This window comes from Rhinatrema bivittatum, chromosome 4 (assembly GCF_901001135.1).
Source record: "Rhinatrema bivittatum chromosome 4, aRhiBiv1.1, whole genome shotgun sequence".
Lineage (NCBI taxonomy): Eukaryota > Metazoa > Chordata > Amphibia > Gymnophiona > Rhinatrematidae > Rhinatrema > Rhinatrema bivittatum.
The window spans coordinates 180,750,335-180,769,853 of record NC_042618.1 but is presented as its reverse complement, the minus strand read 5'-3'; the positions used below and the strand labels follow the sequence as shown (position 1 = coordinate 180,769,853).

The 19,519-nt window shown below is 43.8% G+C and overlaps 1 protein-coding gene across 11 annotated transcripts in view; it reads left to right on the top strand.

Annotated features, from left to right (window-relative positions):
- The window catches only part of ARSG (arylsulfatase G), a 240,054-nt gene that overhangs the window by 197,940 nt on the left and 22,595 nt on the right, over positions 1-19,519 (top strand). For all 11 annotated transcript variants that reach the window (XM_029599301.1, XM_029599300.1, XM_029599306.1 and 8 more), the window contains one exon: positions 13,450-13,570. In XM_029599301.1, coding sequence (XP_029455161.1) covers positions 13,450-13,570 — 121 coding nt within the window. The remainder of the gene's footprint in view (positions 1-13,449; positions 13,571-19,519) is intronic.

Below are 19,519 nucleotides of genomic sequence, written 5' to 3'. Positions count from 1 at the left end.
TTTGTAATCAAACCCTGTCTCTGTCCTCTACCTCACAGCAATGCCAATGTATACTGTCTTTGCATCTAGTAAACACTCAGGAGAAGATTGGTGGTTTCCAACTTCTTTACTGATAATTCAATCAGGTGATTGAATTATATTTACATTTCTCTTATTCGATTGTTTTGCATCAATAAATAATAAGACAGCAGATAGAATTAACTTGTGACTTCACGTCTTCTATAGCATAGTCTCTTAATCACTTTGGAAGCATTCCTTATTTACAATGCAATTTCATCTTCTCCCACTTACTCCAATTCTCTGAATTATGTAGATTGAAATTAGCTCAAACCTCCTTCACCTCTCAATTTAATTCTTAAATCTTCCCACTGGAGGTGGTTAGAAAGTATGTAGTCCCAATATTATTTATTCAGAACTTAGTCCCAGATTTAATATATTCTAAGAAATCCTTTAGACCTCCTTTAACTCCTCAAACAGCACCAAAAGGGCACTTTATTCTCTTTCTTGATTCTGTTAAGTCCTTAGGCAGTACCTGGTTGGCACTTCTCTCCCCCTTATGTAAAACTTCTCTCAATAGCAACAAAGTTCTTGTTACCTTTATGTTGTATCGTCTTTGTTTTCCATAGATAAGCAACTGAATTAGCCATGCTGTCTGGGTACGTCCTCCGTGCCATTAGGTGGCGGAGCTCTGCAAGATCACCCAAAGTCTTTTGGAGAGGTGTTCCTTCTTGTGTGTTCCCTTGCCTCCTCAAGGCTCCTCAGTCCGTTTTTTTCCACGCGACTGACTGCACGCGGAGCTCTTCTCTCCTGTGAGGAAATATATTTGTGAGAAAAAAGAATCGACAAAAAAAGTGACAAAATTCAACAGAATACCAGAAGGATCACTTCTAACTTATTGTGCCTCATCCAGGCTTTAAGTTTTGCAATTGTGGGAAAATTATGTCTGTCACTGACAGACATCAATTTTGTTACCTCTGACTGGGTCCCAGACATAACCAAGCGAACTGCAGGGACTGCGGACGCATGTCCCCACGGGCGAAGCGTCAAAGAGCTGCACGCATCACCCAACTCAGGGAAAATACATTGGGCTCGTATGCCCCCTCTGAGGCTTTATCTAGGCCATCCCCGGGACCGAAGAGGACACCAAAGGCCCAATCCCATCGAAGGGTCACCTCTGCAGACCCTCTAGGTCCAAAACATCCAAAAAACCCGCAACTCCCACTGACACAGGGCGCGGGAGATGTGCCACAGATGTCACAATCACAATCTGCGTCGAAGGCGTGAGAACATCAAAGTGTTGATGCATCTACGATGCACCGACACACCGAAGCAAAATCAACGCACGACGCATTGACTGAGCGTCCACGCACCAATGCATTGACGCACAGACGACGCTGTGTCGAAATTGAAGATAACGGCACACAGCCTCTCCAATCGACGCTGCCAACGCAGCCTTCGACAAAAAAGCCCAAAAAGCATCCAACTGGGCACAAAAGACACAGAATTCCTTCACCACTATTAGTCGTAGACTTAGAGGATAGTCCGTCCCCTCTACAACTATCGGGATCCTCCCACCCAGGGACGTCGGCCACCCGAGAGGACCGGATACCGACATCTTCCATGGGGCTATACCACCGTCGGGACGCCAACCGCTGCCAAAGACACTACCTACTTTGACTTCGGCCTCCAAAACCATCTCTAAAATATCTAATATCTTATCGCAATTATTAAAGTCAGTAGAGCAGCAATACCAGCCACTGCTACAGAACCATCAGAAACACCCTTATCACCTGAACCGGTTCCAGCACCAAAAGTTCAGCCTAGGAGGCCTTCACCTCTACCAAGAGATTCCACCAGCTCATCTTCTTCCCCAGGGTCATCAACAGGTTACCCATCTGATCCACAAGAACTGCCAACAGAACCAGTGTCCCCTCCAGAGGACCTCATATATTCTCAGTTTTTAGAGAAAGTGGGCCAACGATTGGATGTGGAAATGAGAAAATACCAGATCCTAGGCAAGAAATGTTTGGAATCCTCAAAATATTTGACACTCTGGCTGAACCCACAGCACTTCCCTCTCATTCAGTGCTAAAGACAGTGATGGAAAAGGCCTGGGACTCTCCATTCTACATGACACCAACCTCGAGGAAAACCGATCTTAAGTATAGAATGTGAGATTTGCCGTTCTATACCAACTCCATCTTCCGCATGCATCGGTTGTCGTCGAGTCAGCCATGCAAAAAGCAAAGAAATCAAGACAAAAACCGAACTCCTCATCATTTCCCCGGAAAATAGCATCACCACACCAAACACACCACCAAACATCTTTGTCTCCCAAGTTAGGGACCTAGGAGTCTTAATTGATAACCATTTAAATTTAAAAACATTCATCAATCGTACCACCAAGGACGGCTTCTACAAACTACAAGTATTGAAAAGAATAAAACCACTTCTTCACTTTCAAGATTTCAGAACAGTCCTACAAGCCATAATTTTCTCCAAGATAGACTACTGTAACTCTATCTTGCTTGGTCTCCCTTCCTCTTCCTTAAAACCACTCCAGATGCTGCAAAACGCTACTGCCAGGATTTTAACAAACGCCAAAAGAAGAGATCACATCTCCCCCATTCTCAAAAAATTACACTGGCTCCCAATTCACTTTAGAATCCTCCACAAGACCATCACCATCATCCACAAAATTATCTACTCACAAGCCACACTCAATCTTCAAATCCCGCTCAGACTACACTCCTCGTCAAGACCAATCAGAGAAGCATACAAAGGATCCCTACACGTTCCACAAACAAAAGTTACACACCATCAAACATTCAGAGAACGGGCCTTTTCCACCGCTGGACCATCATTATGGAATACCATACCCCCTGACCTCAGACAGGAACCTTGCTTACCAACATTCAGAAAAAGACTAAAGACATGGTTGTTTAGGCAGGCCTTTCCTGATCACATCTGACGATCACAACGGACTCTTATAACTCTATCCAGACATACCACAACCACTTGTAAATTTCCCATCAACACTATGTAATTAATTGTAACACTTTGTAAATAAGTTAATTTATTCTGTTCATTCTTATTGCCTAAATTATTCCAGCTACTCTTCTTCTCACCCAAGTTCAATTTTCCCTTGTTTTATTGTAACTTTTTATATCTACCTATAAACACCAGTTTTTCGTTCAATGTTATCACTCCCCTGTTTCCTGTAAACCAGCATGATGTGATTTTATCATGAATGCCGGTATAAAAAAAGCTTTAAATAAATAAATAAATAATAAATAAATAAGACTACACTCGAATAACCCACCAGGAAGAGGCAACAAATCTCTAGACGACTTTGCAAAAAAGGCTTTCCAAGCAGGAATCTTAAACGCAAAGATTCAAAACCACCAATTTTACGTGGCCCAATATCTATTCAAGTATTTACAAGCTCTGAAACCCATTTTACAACAGGGTTCTGTTAACAATACCCCTCCCCAAGAATTTTATGACATGGAGGAGGGCCTTAAGCACCTCGTGCGTTCTATCTACAAGGGGTTTGAAACGTCCGCGAAGACCACAGCTAATGCCATAATGGTGAGACGACTGGCATGGTTGAGGGCAAGCGCCATAAGGGATGATGTACATGATAAACTTGTTAACCTTCCCTGTCAACCAGACAACCTATTTGGGGACAGGCTCACTGAGAACGTCTCAAAGCTCAAGGAACAAAAAGTGGCAGTATTATCTTTAACCACGCCACATGACACCTCATCCTCTCGAAGGCAGTTCACCTCATATAAGAAATTTTACCCTAGGTGCACATATCGACCTTATACCACTTACAGGCCTCAGCAATATCAAACAAACCGCCAGCAGCAAGCTTCACGTCAACGCCCTCACACTCCCTGCCAACCCGCAGACCCTCAACCACCTAAAAGACAGCAAAGTTTTTAGGAATAACCACTACCGACCAAGAAAGTAGGCTATCCCACTTTCTTTCACAATGGAGCAACATAACATCGGATTTATGGGTCCTCACCATAATAAGAGAGGGTTACTCTCTCAACTTCGCATCCCTCCCATCTCTCCCACATCCACTTTCCACCAAACACCAAGGTGTTCGCCGGGAGATTCTCCTTCAAGAAATCGACCAACTGCTTCAACAACACTGCATACAGGAGTTAACTCCATCCCAATGTCAGAAGGGATTCTATTCACAATACTTACTCATCCCAAAAAAGTCTGGAGGGCTTTGCCCAATTCTGGACCTACGCTCCCTCAACAAGCACTTACAGAGAGAGAAATTCAAGATTACTTCTCTCAAATCCATTCTTCCTTTCCTACAACTCAAGGACTGGATGTGCTCCCTAGATTTAAAGGATGCATATGCCCTCATACGGATGCATCCCAAATCTTGGCATTACCTCTGTTTTCAAGCGGAAAGGAGACATTTTCAGTACAAAGTTCTCCCGTTTGGGCTCTCCTTCGCTCCCAGAGTTTTCACAAAATGTCTAGTGGTAGTGGTGGCACACCTCCGTTGACAGGGGGTTCAGATATTTCCATACCTCGATGATTGGCTGCTAGTAGCCCTCAATCCTTCTCTTCTGCGGGACAATTTAGTTCGCATGATCAATTGCCTGGACAATCTGGGCCTTTTAATAAACTACGAAAAATCAAACTTGCAACCTACTCAAACATTGCAATTCATCGGAGCATACATAGACACCATTCAAGACAGAGCTTTCCTGCTACAACCTTGAGCGCTAGCTCTGACTACACTCGTCTATTGCCTATTAGACCTTTGCGAAACTTGTCTCACGTGCTGGCGATGTGACTCCAACCCTCGAGAATAGAACAGTACGTCATCTAAATATACAATGACTGAAGAATGTAGAAGATCACGAAGTACCTCGTTCATTAAGTGCTGGAAGACTGCCGGGGTGTTGCATAACCTGAACGGCATAACAAGGTACTCATAATGTCCGTCCCTGGTGTTAAAGGCAGTCTGCCACTCATTACCAGGGTGAATCCGAACCAAGTTATAAGCACCCTGCAGATCCAGTTTGGTGATATCCTGGCTCCTTGTAACCTGTCCAGGAGTTCAGGAATCAGCGGAAGATGGTAGCAATCACGCTTGGTAATGGCGTTAAGACCCCTATAGTCGATGCACGGCCTTAGTGAACCATCCTTTTTCCCTACAAAGAAGAAACCTGCTCCTGCAGGCGATTTGGAGGGTCCGATGAATCCTCTAGCAAGGTTCTCGGCAATATACTCTGACATAGATCGTGTCTCAGGCAGAGATAAGGGATACACCCTCCCACGAGTTGACGGGGTTCCAGGTAATAGTTCTATGGCACAGTCAAATGGACGATGTTGCAGTAGAATCTCCGCCTTCTTCTTGGAGAATACATCCGCAAAGTCCGCGTAGGGCGCCGGAGGTGCAATGGAAGTATGTGAAAGGGATATGCAAGGTGCGCACGGGACCTTGAGGCAATTGGTAAAGCAAGAGGGACTCCACTCTGCATTCTGTAAAGTGTCCCAGTGGATGACTGGAGAATGCTGCTGTAACCATGGTAATCCCTGTACCACAGGATGGATGGCTTTCTCCAAGATCAGCAAAGAAATCTCTTCCGAGTGCAGGACTCCAGTGCGTAGAGTGAGAGGAACCGTGGAGGCGGAGATACTTCCTGGGAGAAGCGTTCCTCGGATGGAGGTAATGCATAAAGGAGGCTCTCGTGGGAGGATGGGAATTCGTAGCTGTTGAATAAGGTCTGCCAGAATAAAGTTCCCACCTGCCCCAGAGTCAATGAAGGCGAGAGTCTCAAAAGAACCACCCGGGTATTCTAACATAATAGGTACCGTACATTGAGGAGCAGAGTTGACACAGTCTAGGAGCAGCTCCCCAAAACATCCTAGGCTCTGGTGTTTTCCCGAACGCTCCTTACATTGGGCTAAAAAGTGGCCCTTAGTGCCGCAGTAGAGACATAAGCCCAAGGTTCGGCATCGTCGTCTCTCCTCCGCAGACAGTGGGGTGTGCCCCAACTGCATAGGCTCCTCTGCGGACACTTCTGAGCAACTCTAGATGATGTGAAGTGTACTAGAAATAATTTTGTTGTGATTCACTCCTGTGCAGTCTGATTTCCCTCATCAGATTCTTCCTGCTATTACTGAGAGAAATCAAAATATGGTGTGAGATTTTTATACAGTATTTCCTTTTCACTCAGTCACAAGGGATTAACAGGGTAATTTTCAAAGGAAAATGTAAATGTAAAATACTAATGTAGCAATTTTCAAAAGCCCATTTAAAATTGCTACAATATATGCCATTGAATTGTCAATAGATTTTACCTGCGTTAAGTGGTTTACACATGTAAATGGGCTTTTGAAAATTGCTACAATAGAATATCACATTTACATTTTCCTTTGAGAATTACCCTGAATGTGTCCAGTGCTGTTTTATCTGTTTTAAATATTAAAGAGGAAACTCTATTTATAACCCATAATATTGTTGACATAAGCACAGCCTTAAAAATGGACAAAGAAGTTTTGGAACAGAAAAAGTTTAAAAGTGCCCTTACAGATCGAGTGGATATCTCATTGTCACTACCTCTGCTATATTCTAAAGCAATTAAAGCAAAACAAATACAGATGTTAATAGCAACAAGTGAAACCCTCCAGTAGGATTAGTGCAATGCAATCCCCATTGGTGGGCCTGCCTGGGGACGCAAATAAGAGGCAGTTGTAAAATAAATTTAACACAGAAAGGTAAAAGCATATCGAGCAGAACAAAAGTAAGCATATTAATAAGATTAAAACAAAATAAACTTTGGGCAGTTTTCAAATGATTTCATCTGGGTAACTTAGTAATTACCTGGATAAAATTGTTAGTTGAAAATTGCTTCCCCTTCTGGGAGTAAAAGTGTCCTTGTTGTTTCACAATGTAGTGCTTTTACCCATGATGTAAAAGGCCAGGGGGAGAACAGAGCTGGCATACATCAGCCATGCTTTACAGAATCGACTTTGTATCCATGACACTAGCCAGGCCTGCAGGTGCATATAAGATCATCATCTTAGGCAGCTTAGCAAGATCCCTGGAAGACTTTGTGAAGGATCAGATGATTGTGGATCAATATATTGCATATAATTTAAATACAAGGATTATATAAAGACATCTCATATCTCTTAACAACTGGGAAGATTAAAGATCAAAGACTAGTACTGACATCAATGAGCTGATAATGAGTTAAGACATTTGGTGTCTCTTAACACCTGGAAAAATCAAAGACTAATACTGAAATACCTTCCTGGATGAAGTACAAATTGAAACGCCTAACTTGCAGAGGGATTTATAAGGAATTGCATTTGCCCATTTTCTTTGGATAGTCCAAAAGAGCAAAGATCGAATGAGCTGGTTCTTTTAGGGTCCTCGGGCTCGCAGTCTTCTAGGATTTCAAGGACACTGGCTTGTAGAGGGAAGACTTATGAGGGAAGTGTCCTTTCTATAATATCTTATCTTTATTTCTGTCTATATTAATTTAATTCTATCTACCTGTATTGATTTATGTATAGCTTACTGTGATAGTGTATTTATTTTTTAAATTATTTACCTTTGCTGATTTATTATCCATTTATTTACAACATTTAGTAAGATTTGCTTTACCAGATTGTGGGTAGAGTGTTATATGACATAATAAAAAATATGTCCCCATACGGCCACAATGTACAGTGCAAAGTGCCTAGGTGCCTGCAAGTTTGCTGCAGAGTTTAAGAATTATCCCCAAAGTGCAGAGGAATAAAGTAATGCCAAGAGGAAAAAAAAGCATTTTTATTTTTAATTTATTGTAACGGTTGTGGACCCTTAGTCCGGAGCGAAGGATGATAAACCACCGAGGATCAGCCCCGGTGAGCTTGTCTCCGGAAGGTGGTCTGGACAACAGCCCCACTGAATATAAGGTTCTGGAAGCCAGGTAGCCCTACGAGGAGCGGATAGCCTAAGAGCATTGGAGAGCCCCCGAGGAGCGGGTACTCCAGACGTTCCTACTGTAGCGGATACCAAGAAGAACAGTCCAGTCCGAGGGTCTGGGTTAGGCAGTGAGGAGCAGAGATGGGGTCCAGGCAGAAGATCCGGGGCTGGCAGCAAGGTGCGGAGTCGATGAAACAAACCAAGGTCAGGGCAGGCAGCAGACAGACGAAATCAAGAACACAATCCGAGGTCAACCAGGAGACGAGGAATGCAAGAAGAGGCAAGGACAGCCAAACACCACAGAAAATTGTTGCAAGGCGATTTCCTGTTCCCAGGGAGAGGTTTAAATCTCCCTGGCTGATGACGTCATCTTCCAGGGCCGGCCTGGTTTTCGCGCCACAGCCCCTTTAAAGGGCGGAACCTGCCGCGCTTTACCTGATGTTGTCTGCAGAGCCGCCAGGGAAGTCGCGCCACGGACCGTGCACGGCCTGCCGCATCGGAGGAGCCCCTGTGCCGGTGGATTCACGGAGGTAGGGGGGCCTGGCCAAGGGTTACCGCAGCCAGGTGCCACAACATTTATTGTAAGAAATTTCTGTCTTTGTATATGCCAGTATCATGAAAGCCTGGAAAATCACACAATTTCATTCTTCTGTCGTAAAGCAGGCAATTCTGTTTTCCGATATAAAACTCCTGCTGGCTGATGCTCTGTTTCGGAGTGGAAATCTGATCACAAAAGCCTGAGAGATATAAAGAAATGCCAGGCTTTATTTCTTCCATGTTTGAACTGCCTTCTCTCCCCTTTGCCTTTCAAAGGAAGTATAAAGGGAGACCTCCAAATGGCACCCATGCTTTACCTCACTTCCTGGCCCCTGCTGATGGAATTGTTTGCATTCTGCGGGTGGAAGAATTGTTTATTGGAAGACCTCCCTAAGGCAGATCATCCCAAAATATTAACGCCCAAATTAGATCATCCCAAAATATTAATGCCCAAATTTTCAAAGCCCCGCGCACATAAAAATCGGTAGATACAAGCATGGCCGTCCGAGCGCATTTTTAAAATGGCCCAGCCATGCGCGTATCTACTGATATGTGCGGAAATGCCAGGGTTCACAAAAGGTGCTGGGCTGGGTCGGGTGGGGCAGGGGCCAACCGGGACAGCACCATTAGATGCTGTCCCAGAGAAGTGTGTGCTTGCAGCCAACCAGCGCGCGGAATTTACTTCTGCCGCAAAGGAGCAGTAAGTAAGTAAACAAAAAAATTGGGGATAGATAGGGTTAGTTTAGGGGTTGGGGAGGAAGGGTCGTAGGGGTATAGGAAAGTTCCCTCCCAGTCCACTCCTTAATTGGATCGAACTGGGAGGGAAGTGGGCAAAGGCATGATCGTGTCGCCAAGCATACTTTACAAAATTCCCCTCCCCTGCGCGTACGAGTTGTGACCCACATGCACTTGTGCGTGCCAATATTAAAATCAGGTGTGCATGTGCGCAGGAATCATATTTTATAACATGCATGTACTGACGTGCACGTTATAAAATCGGCGTTTGGGAACCACGCACACATGGATGCACACACACGTACCTTTTAAAATCGACCCCATTGTGCCTTTCGTCTCACATATTTGCGTCTAATAGCACTGGGGTAGATTTTCATACGTACGTACGTGCGGGCGTACATGTGCACGCACTTCCAGGTGCGCACATATGTACTCCCGCTTTTATAACATGTGCGTGCATGTTATAAAATCGGGAGTCAGCACGCGCAAGGGCTTCTCCCGTTCCCTACCCCCTAGCCTTTCTGCCTCCTAAACCTAAACTAACCCCCCCCCCCCCCCCAAATTGTTGTTTCACCTTTTGCGCCTGCCTGGAGGCGCGTCAACCCCCGATTTTATAAGATGCACGCGCCTCTTTCCCCCATATCCATTTATAGCAGAATTGATAAATCTTTAACTTTGTTTTTGTGAAAAAAAAACCATACCTTTCCAAAGATCAGGGTGGGGTGGGTCTCCCTGATTTTTTAAACTACCATTATGCTTTTCTTTTAAGATTCAAGACCCGATGGCTCTTAAATGTTGAAGATTTATGTTACATACCAAATTGGCTAATGCTAGAAAAAAATATGGTGGCCCCTTTACCTCTATGCTTATTGCCTGGCATGATAGCACCAAGGACTGTGAGGAGGTTCCCAACCTTGTCTGCCACGCACCTGGCTCTATGTGTCATGGAATTTCAGTGGGCATTCTCCATTATGGTATAATCCAAAGTTGAAAATTAATTTAAAAAAAAAAGCAATTAATTGGTTGAGCTGGCAAATCAAGGGGATATGGTCTCTTAACCAATTAATTAAAAATAAGCATGTGATACTCTTTGATGACCTAGTTCAATCTTATCAAATACCATGCTCGCAACATTATAAGTGGTTCAACTATACCATAGTATAAAACAGTCAGCTCCTTCCTTAAATATGCCTAATAGCCCTGAACACTATCTTATGTGTCCTAAATTTTATTGTAAAGGGCATGAGGCCCCTTTATTTTATAAAGAGATTCGTGCCCGCTCTAATTATAGTTGTTCTACTCTAGAATTAATTTAGGAAAGTAATTTATCCATTGGAAGCTTGAATTGGATTTTTTTTTTTAATTCTTTATTTATTGTTTCAATGATAACAACAACAAATAAATTAACACATGATTATCTAGATTGACTGTGATAAGTTATAACAAAGTTACATACACAGTCACCTTCCTATCATCAATCAATAATATCATAAGGAAATTAGAAGTGACAGCCATTTATAATTGAACGATTACTTATAGGAAACTAAGCATTATATAGATCCTCTCGTACATTTTCTATACCGGTCATTAATTTTCAAGAAGGTTTTTTAAATTAATTAGATCTAAAAATAAATAACTGCAATTATTCAGCTTTACACTGCATTTACAAGGATATATCAGTTTAAAACGACCTCCTTTTTCTAATACTTTCTCTCTTATATCAAAGGAAATCCTTCCTATGAGCCTATGTGATTTTAATAAGGTCAGGAAAAATCCAAACCTTTTGGCCATAAAAAGTAGTTGTTCTGTTCCGGAAAAAGGACCTCATGATGTTGTCTTTATCTGTTGAAAAAGCTAATTGAACCATCAATGTTCCCCTTGTTTTTACATCTAACTCATCCTGCGATTTCTGAAGTAAATCTGATAAATCTATAGATGTACTAACATTCTCCAATACTTTATCGCTTGCTTCCTTTTGTTCTTGTCCTGTCTCCTTTTTCTTACCCCCTAGGTAGAACGCCCTTACTATGACTTGTAGGCAATTCTCTGGTATTTTTAATATTTGTAGTAAATAATTCCTAAATAGTTCTGTAGGATTTAATTTCTTTATGATTGGAAAGTTTTTAACTCTTATATTCAGCGATCTTACCATATTTTCCAATTTTTCTAATCTTTTGCTTACTTCTACACTCTCAACAATCTGTTCACATTGAACTTTTTCTACCTGAATGATTTTTTTCTCCATTTTATCTACTACCTGTTTCTGCTTGTCTAACTCAGCCGCATTTACTACCGAGGAATTAGAGGTTCTCATTACTACCGCTGTCAACTTATTTATTGATGAATCTAATTTCACTAAACAGTTCCAAAGACTTTCCATTGGTTTAGGCAATAACGTATTAGATTTTATAACCACTTCTATATTCTGATAACTATCTTTTGATGAGTTAGTTATTTTAGGTGTACTTGAGTCAATGGGCAACTCAGTTGGACTTTGTAGCAAACTCGAAAATACATTCTCGTGTGACTTATACTCTATTCCATGCAAATCATTAAGCTGGACATCTTTTACTCCTTGTATCTCCAAAAGACTTACTATACCTTCCTGATTTACCCCTGGTTTTTCTTGGGCCTCCTGGCCCACTCTCCCAGGAGGAGATGGCGGAGCCATTGCCCCAGGGCTCAAAGATATTTCATTGACCTGAGGAGAGGCACCTCGTTCTAGTGACTCTCCTACAGCGGTCTGCCCTATTGGGGAATTTAGAGGATCTAACCAATCCAATACAGTTTTTTGTTTAACTTCTACTACTGCCACCTCACTAGGAGGCCTTAATTTAGCCTTCCTTTTTGTGTGTGGCATCTTTTCAAAGGAAATAAATTTAGGAAAAAGTATTGGGGTTAATAATGCTCTACTTAGGAAATCAATTAATCCTATAATTATCACTTCTGTGGAGCCATGAAAGAGAGAGAAAAAATAATCAACATAAAGCAATTTCTAACCATTATAAGTCCCAGCCTTCCAGCAAATTCCAGCGAAGCCCGGCAAAGCCCTGCTTTGGCGCACGCGGCTTTGGCAGCGCACCGGCTCTGCGGCTCGCCGCAGCACTGTTGAAATTTAAAGTCCGAGGCCGGGTCCCGCCTCCTCAGGCACCGCCCCCCTCAGACAGGAAATGCAGGCGGAGATGAAATTAAGCCGTCGGGGCAAGACAGCACTCACCCCCGGTATCCGCTTCTGGCAGGTAGGAAAAATAAGCAAGGCTCTCCTCCCGACTCCAAATTGGAATATTTTTTGGGAAAGAATCTTTAAAAGTTCACTGTCAGCTAGTCTTACCCAGTCCCTATATTTTATATTACATTGGGTGGCATGGACACTGTGAAGCTACATAGAGCTGGGTTGCGTGCCTCAGGAGTATGCTGGCATTGTAATCAAACTGATGGTATACTTTGGCATACGTTATTTAGCTGTATTAAAATTCAATCATTCTGGACACAAGTTTGGGAAAACATTACTGAAATGTTTCCTCTTCAACAATCCGTAACTTACAAAATAGTTATTCTGAGGTCTTATGCACTTACTAATAATTTATCTATACATCAAAGCAAATTATTAGATATTTTACTAGCTTAGGCTTTACAAATAGTTCTTGGAAATTGGAAAGATAGTAACTACTCAATTGTACATTCTGGTGGAATACAATTTGTATTGTATACAAATATGAGCTTGCTGCAGCAATTAAGCTACATCAGAAAAGACGAGTACATAGAATTTGGGAATGTATATTCGATTTACATGGATTCCTAATGTCTCTTTTTATTTGGTAAATGTAAAAGAGCATATATGTTTACTCTTGTGCGTAGATTGTTTTTGTTATTTTTATTGTTGTCTTGTAATAATTTAGTATAATAAAAAGATTGAACTCCGAAAAAAAAATCTGCATTGAAAATAATCCGACAAGTTAAACCTGCTAAAATATTCACACAAATTCTTCATGAAAATTTATGTGCATACATTTTAAAATCCAAAATTTTGCTTCCCAACTCTGCCCCTAGGTCTGCTCAGTCCTGGTAAATTTATGTATGAACATGACATAAGTGCATAAGTTTACTCGCATATTGGGGCAGACAGCTTGTTGACCCATCAGATTGCTTTTCTTTTAAGAAATTTTCTGATTACTTTTGTGGGAGATGGTCTTATCAAATTTTTACTTTTTCTCTAGTATTTTAGATATTTTCCCAACTTTGGTTTTCCTGGCAAATACAAGTCTTCCTTCTAACCGGCGCTTTGATGGTCTAGATGTGTCCCAGGTTATCTTTGGGCGTTCCCATAAAGGACACAAGGTAATCTTAGGAATTCTGTTCTCTTGATATTATGCATGCTTCACTACAGCAGATAATATTGACAGCGCAAATTAAATAAATATCAGATCTGAAGAAATACATTTCATCAAAACAACTGTATGAAATTACAGTAAACTGTTTTTTTACCAGTCCAATGCAGATTATATTGTTGTGTTTAACCCTACAATAGTGTAATCTGTAATGGCTTGGTACACTCTTGCTGTTTTAAAGAATTTTCATCTGCACAATACAATTTCTCAAAGGAGATATTGTTTCTTATAAGACTCTCGAAGTTCCAAGGAAATATGACTGAATTTGATGATACTTATTCAAGGTTTAATAAGCATTTTCAGATAATTCTGGGAATATTATAGCCACCATTATAGGATTTTATTGGAGATAGAATGAGAGCAGAATGGTTTAGGAAGACAAAAATGAGGCTTTTAAATAGCAAATGTATTTGGTATCTGAAGAAGGAATCCATCTAGGCTCAGGTACCACAACAGTAACAGCCCACTAGTGTCATCTGAGCTGCATGCAACCTTCGGACCATTTTTCTGTGGTCTGCCAGTTAGCCATGGCAGCCAGTGGAGGCCATGGCTAACTGGCAGATAATGCCAACTATAAGGGGAGCAAACTCTGAGTAGCAGAGCTGAAAGGAGGTTTACAGGGGCAGCAGAGAGCAAAGAACTCTGGGCTGCTATATTACTTTTTCTCCCACTTTCCTATGTGTAGCATTCAGCTGCAAGAGAATAGGGCAGGACAGTGCAATGGGACAATGCTGCTTCTGCCCAGGGGAGCCTCCTATCAGCTGTGCTATACAGTGCTGCCCATTTTCAGGTTGTTGAAGGAAGGTAGGGAAGAAGTGTAGTGAGGAGAAGAAAAAGGAAAGAGAGCAGGACAAGAGTTGGGGGTAGGAGATTAGGAAAGTAGGACAGAATAGACTTGGGATAAGAGAGGAAAATGAGAGAGGACAGCAGATGAAAGAATGACAGGGTACAATCAAGAATGAGAAGAGAGAAAAGGATGGAGAGAGAAAATGAAAGGGATAAAAGAGAAAAAAGATGGAGAGCAGATGGTAAAAGAAAAAATAAAGGTAAAAGACAATAACAGGTAAAGAGAGAGAGACAGAAAAGGAAAGAAAATTGAATAAGATAGAGGAATAAGGAAATGAGAGGAGACAAGAAGCAAGAAAACTGTATAAAGGAAAGAAACGACCATAGACAGAGCACTAAAGCTGGTGTAAAGAATAAATCGCCCAAATAAGGTTGGAATAGGGTTCGTTTTATAAACACCCAAGGAAGTGGAGTGTTAAATGAACCTGAATACAACAGAATCTGCAAACTTTTAATATTAAATGTTTTTTGAATACAGAATATGCTCTTCTGTAGCCATTCTATTTGAAGGGTATGTTAAGGTGAAATTACTTCTTACCTCATGAATTCCTTTCCTCGAAGTAGGGCAAGCCAGTCCACATCAGTGGGTTGTGCCCTCCGACCAGCAGGTGGAGATGGAGAACAATAACTTGCTGACGTCCCTCTCATATAGCTCACCACAGACATCAGCCAGCTAGTATTTTTCTTCAAAAGCCAACTGTGGACACTAAACCACCTAAACGTTATTGTATCCTCCAATAATCACTATTCAAAATAGAACGTTCTTCCGTTATACAATTATTCAATTCTTTTATCCTTTTTTTTGTAAACATAATGGAAACACTGGGCTTAGCTCCACCAACAACAGTCTCATAGAAAAACTGTAAAACAAATATGGTAGAATGAAACTCAACAGGTACAGTGCAAGACCATACGCAGAAGAGATCCTCACCATACAAATATGTTCCTTAATAATGATCTCACACAACAGAAGAAAGTCAGCCGCCTCAAAGAAGCCCAGGGTGAGATGGTGGACTGGCTTGTCCTACTTTGAGGAAAGGAAATTATCAGGTAAGAAGTGATTTCACCTTCCTCTTCTTCTGGGCAAGCCAGTCCACACCAGTGGGATGTACCAAAGCTACTCCCCAGAAGGGCGGGAGGCTGCCTGAGGCCCAGGCAGCACTGCCCTAGCAAAGGCCGAATCCTCTTGTGCAGCCAAATCTAATCGATAGTATCTGGCAAACATACGCAAGGAAGACTACGTTGCCACTCTATAGATCTCTGCTGGAGAAAGCAAACGCGATTCCGCCCAGGAAACCGCTTGCGACCAGGCCGAATGCACTCTTATCTGCTTCGGAAGAGGTTTCCTGGCATCCACATAGGCCATTGTCACCACTTCCTTAATCCACCGAGCCACCATGGCATGAGAGGCCACCTCACTCTTCACTCCTCTGCAAAGGAGAAAGAATTGATCCATTTTATGAAAGACATTGGTAACCTCCAGATAACGCAATAAATGCTGCCACACATCCATTAGCTGCAATTTCCTAAATTCTTATCCATCCAAATCCCTAGTTAAGGATGGTAGAAACATCAACTGATTCAAATGGAAATCCAAAACGACCTTCGGAAGAAAGGCAGGTACTGTCCTTAATTGTACCCTAATGGCATAATAACCAAAAAGAGTTTTCTACATGACAAAGCTTGTAACTCCAAAATCCGCCTTTCTGAACAAATAGTGACCAGAAACACAGTCTTCATGGTCAACAATTGCAAGGAAATACACCGCAGAGGACAAAAGGTTGAACTCGCCAAAAAGGAGAGAACCAGACTCAAATCCCACAAAAGCACTGGGAAACACAAGGGGGGTCTAAGGTCTTCACACCCCTCAGAAATCTAAACACATCTGGATGTGAAGAAAAGGGCCTCCCCTATATGTGCCCCTGATAACATGCTATGGCAGCCACCTGCACCTTGAGCATGTTCAAGGCCAAATCTTTACTCAGATCTTCCTGTAAAAACTCCCAGATCAAAGGAATAGACGCTGAAATGGGAAAACAAGAGTGGTCCTGACACCAGTATTCAAAGTCCCGCCAGACCCGGATGTAGACCAAAGAAGTGGAAAATTTTCGTGTTCGTAAAAGAGTTTCCTCTTCTGGACCCAAATACTCCCTGTTGCGGGAGCGCTAGGGAGCAATCCCGCTTCTGGGGAGAGTGGTGTGCCCTTGGACCATGACACAACTGCAGAGAGGAGCTCCATAGAAGCGCCGAGGCAGGTGAGATGTATCCCAGCACAGGCGGACAGGCAGAAGACTTGGGACTCGGACCTCCACCGAACATGACGCATCAATAGAGACACAACATCGCAATGCTGGTCTCTGGGGTAGCCCTCCGGCCACTCAATAGCCCTTTTTGTCCTGCCATACGGGAATGGCAAATGCGCCAGGACGGACAGAGGTCGAGGGCAGACGATGGAACTGGAACAAGACGAGACTTGAAGACGAGGATCAGATGATACTGGAAAAGGATGAGGCAAGGCTGAAGAGAAGAACATCAGGGACACTGATGAAGACATTTGCTGAGTGAAAAGACAACAGACGAGTTAAAACTCAGTATGAAGGTATCTGGCCATGACTCGTAGCTTCGGGGACCAGGCGTGATCGGCGCAGGCCAACCTGAAGAAGCGACGGCATCAGACCCAGCGTGGAAGACGCATCAGAAGGTCATCCCGAAGTTGAAGAGGACGGTCCACTAAGAGGTAAAATCCGGAACCAGTATATCCGAGAAGAAGTCTACCCTGACAAGGGCGCCAAAGAGTCTGAAGGCTTCCTTGACATAGGAGCCAAAAGGGTCTGAATGCTTGACAGCGAAAAGGACTGAAGACGAGGACATCAAAAGGATTCTGAAGATGAAGACCTCTTGACATGAAGACATCTGCCACGTCAGGACATCTGAACTTCAACCCCCAGGACACTCAGTCAAGAGCATGGCGGAGGTGTCGAGTGAACTGAGAAAAAGACATCTGGGACATCTGGACTTCGGATCCCCAGATCACACAACCAAGAGCAGCGAGGAGAGGCAGAAGAACAGGATGACGGAATTCTGGAGAGATAGGACATCAGAAGACGAGGACTTCAGGAAGATCTGAAGGTGAAGACATCAGGAGGGTCGGACGACGAAGACATCTGAAGACAAGGACTTAGGATCCAGAGAGACCAAACATGGAACCAAAGATGAAACGAAGGATCAGGAACCACAAAGGAATTCCCACGAAGAACAGAGTGCCTTGAAGAAGTGGAGCTGGACATCAGGAATTCCTGGACCGAAGAGCTGGAACGGAGGATCCTTGCGAAGGAAAAGAGGAACTGAAGGCTGAGCCCTTTTGTAGGGCTGAAGAGGAACACCCAGGATGACATCATGAGGAGGAGCCAGGAGGACTGACCCTTTAAATCTGGAGAGGAGGCGCAGTCCCACGCCTAAGTAGGCAGGACTAGGGACAGCAGCCATATGCAGAGCAGGAGAAGCAGGCCAGAGGCGGCTCTTGCCGCAGGGGAAAGCTGGGGGCGGCTCCAGCCACTGAAGAGAGGACTGAAGATGGCTTCGGGCTAAGGAAACACCGGTGGCGGCCTCCGGGCCACGAAGAGAAGCTCCAGGCGGCCTCCTGGCTGCAAGAAGAGGAGCAATGATGGCGTCGGAGGCTCCTGCCACGAAGAGGACGCTGGAGGCAGCTCTCCCTGCCATGGGAGGGTCCCAGTGAGAACAGCTCCATGCCGCAAGGGAGGCAGGCTTCAGGGCGGCCTCCGGGCTGCACGGGAATGGTGACTGCGGCATGGAAAAGAGACAGTGGCGGACCCACCGTGGAGCACAGCAGCAATTCCAGGCCATGACAGCCGGAGGAGAACGTCGGTGGCCTCCGGGCCGCATGGAGGCACGAAGGACAGCGTCATGGACTGGCTGGTAGAAGAAAAGGTGAGAGGCTGCTTGTGGGCTTGTTCCCACAAGCAGAATCGTAACACTCCCGATTCAACAGTCGAGCCCTATCAAGGGCCAAACCGTAAGACAAAACCGATCCGGATTGTCATGAAATACCAAACCCTGCTACAGAAGCCCCCCGAGCACAGGGAGCTGCCACGGATCCTCCGCCAGCAGACAACTGAGATCCAGGTACCATGGCCTGCATAGCCAGTCTGGGGCCACCAAAAGCACCAAGCCTGGATGCCGCACTATCTTCTGTGTCAACTGATTGATCATGGGCCATGGCAGAAACACATAGAGCAACTTTCTTCATGGCCATGACTGAGCCAACACATCCACTCCGAGCGCTAGAACATCCCAGGTCCCACTGTAAAAGCGATCCACTTTTGCATTCTTGTGGCTCGTCATCAGATCTAGAAAGGGCCAACCCCATTGCTCCACTATGATTCGAAACACTTAGGGGACCAATTCCTATTCTTCTGGATCCAACTTGTGACAATTGAGATAGTCCACACGCAAATTGTCGACCCCTGCAATATGAGAAGCAGACAATGCTTGAAAATGCTGTTCCGTCCATGGAAGAAGGAGATCTATTTCCTGAGAGACTTGCTGACTTCGAATCCCCCCTTGATGATTTATGTAGGCCACCACTGTTGCGTTGTCCGACATTAGTTTCACAACTTTTCCTTCCACCCAGGTCTCAAACTGCAGAAAGGTTGGCCGAATTACTCGGGCTTCCAGTCGGTTGATGGACTGAGATACCTCTTTGGAAGCCCACTACTAGCTCCTGACAGTGAGCTCCCCCATGCCTGTAGACTTGCATTTGTAGTGACCCCCAACCAGTTGGGAGTCTCCAACTCCATTCCTTTCTCCAGATAGTCCCGGTGTAACAACCAGAACAACTGTTGTCTCACTTCCGGTGGCAAGGTCAACAGCACATTGTACTCCTGAGACTGAGGATTCCAGCAGGCCAGAAGGGACTTCAGCAGAGGACACATATATGCAATCAAGCCCAAGGAACCACCTCTGTTGTTGTGGCCATTGATCCTAGTGTCTGTAGATACAACTATACTGCCGGAGAGACCGCCGAACTCAGGGC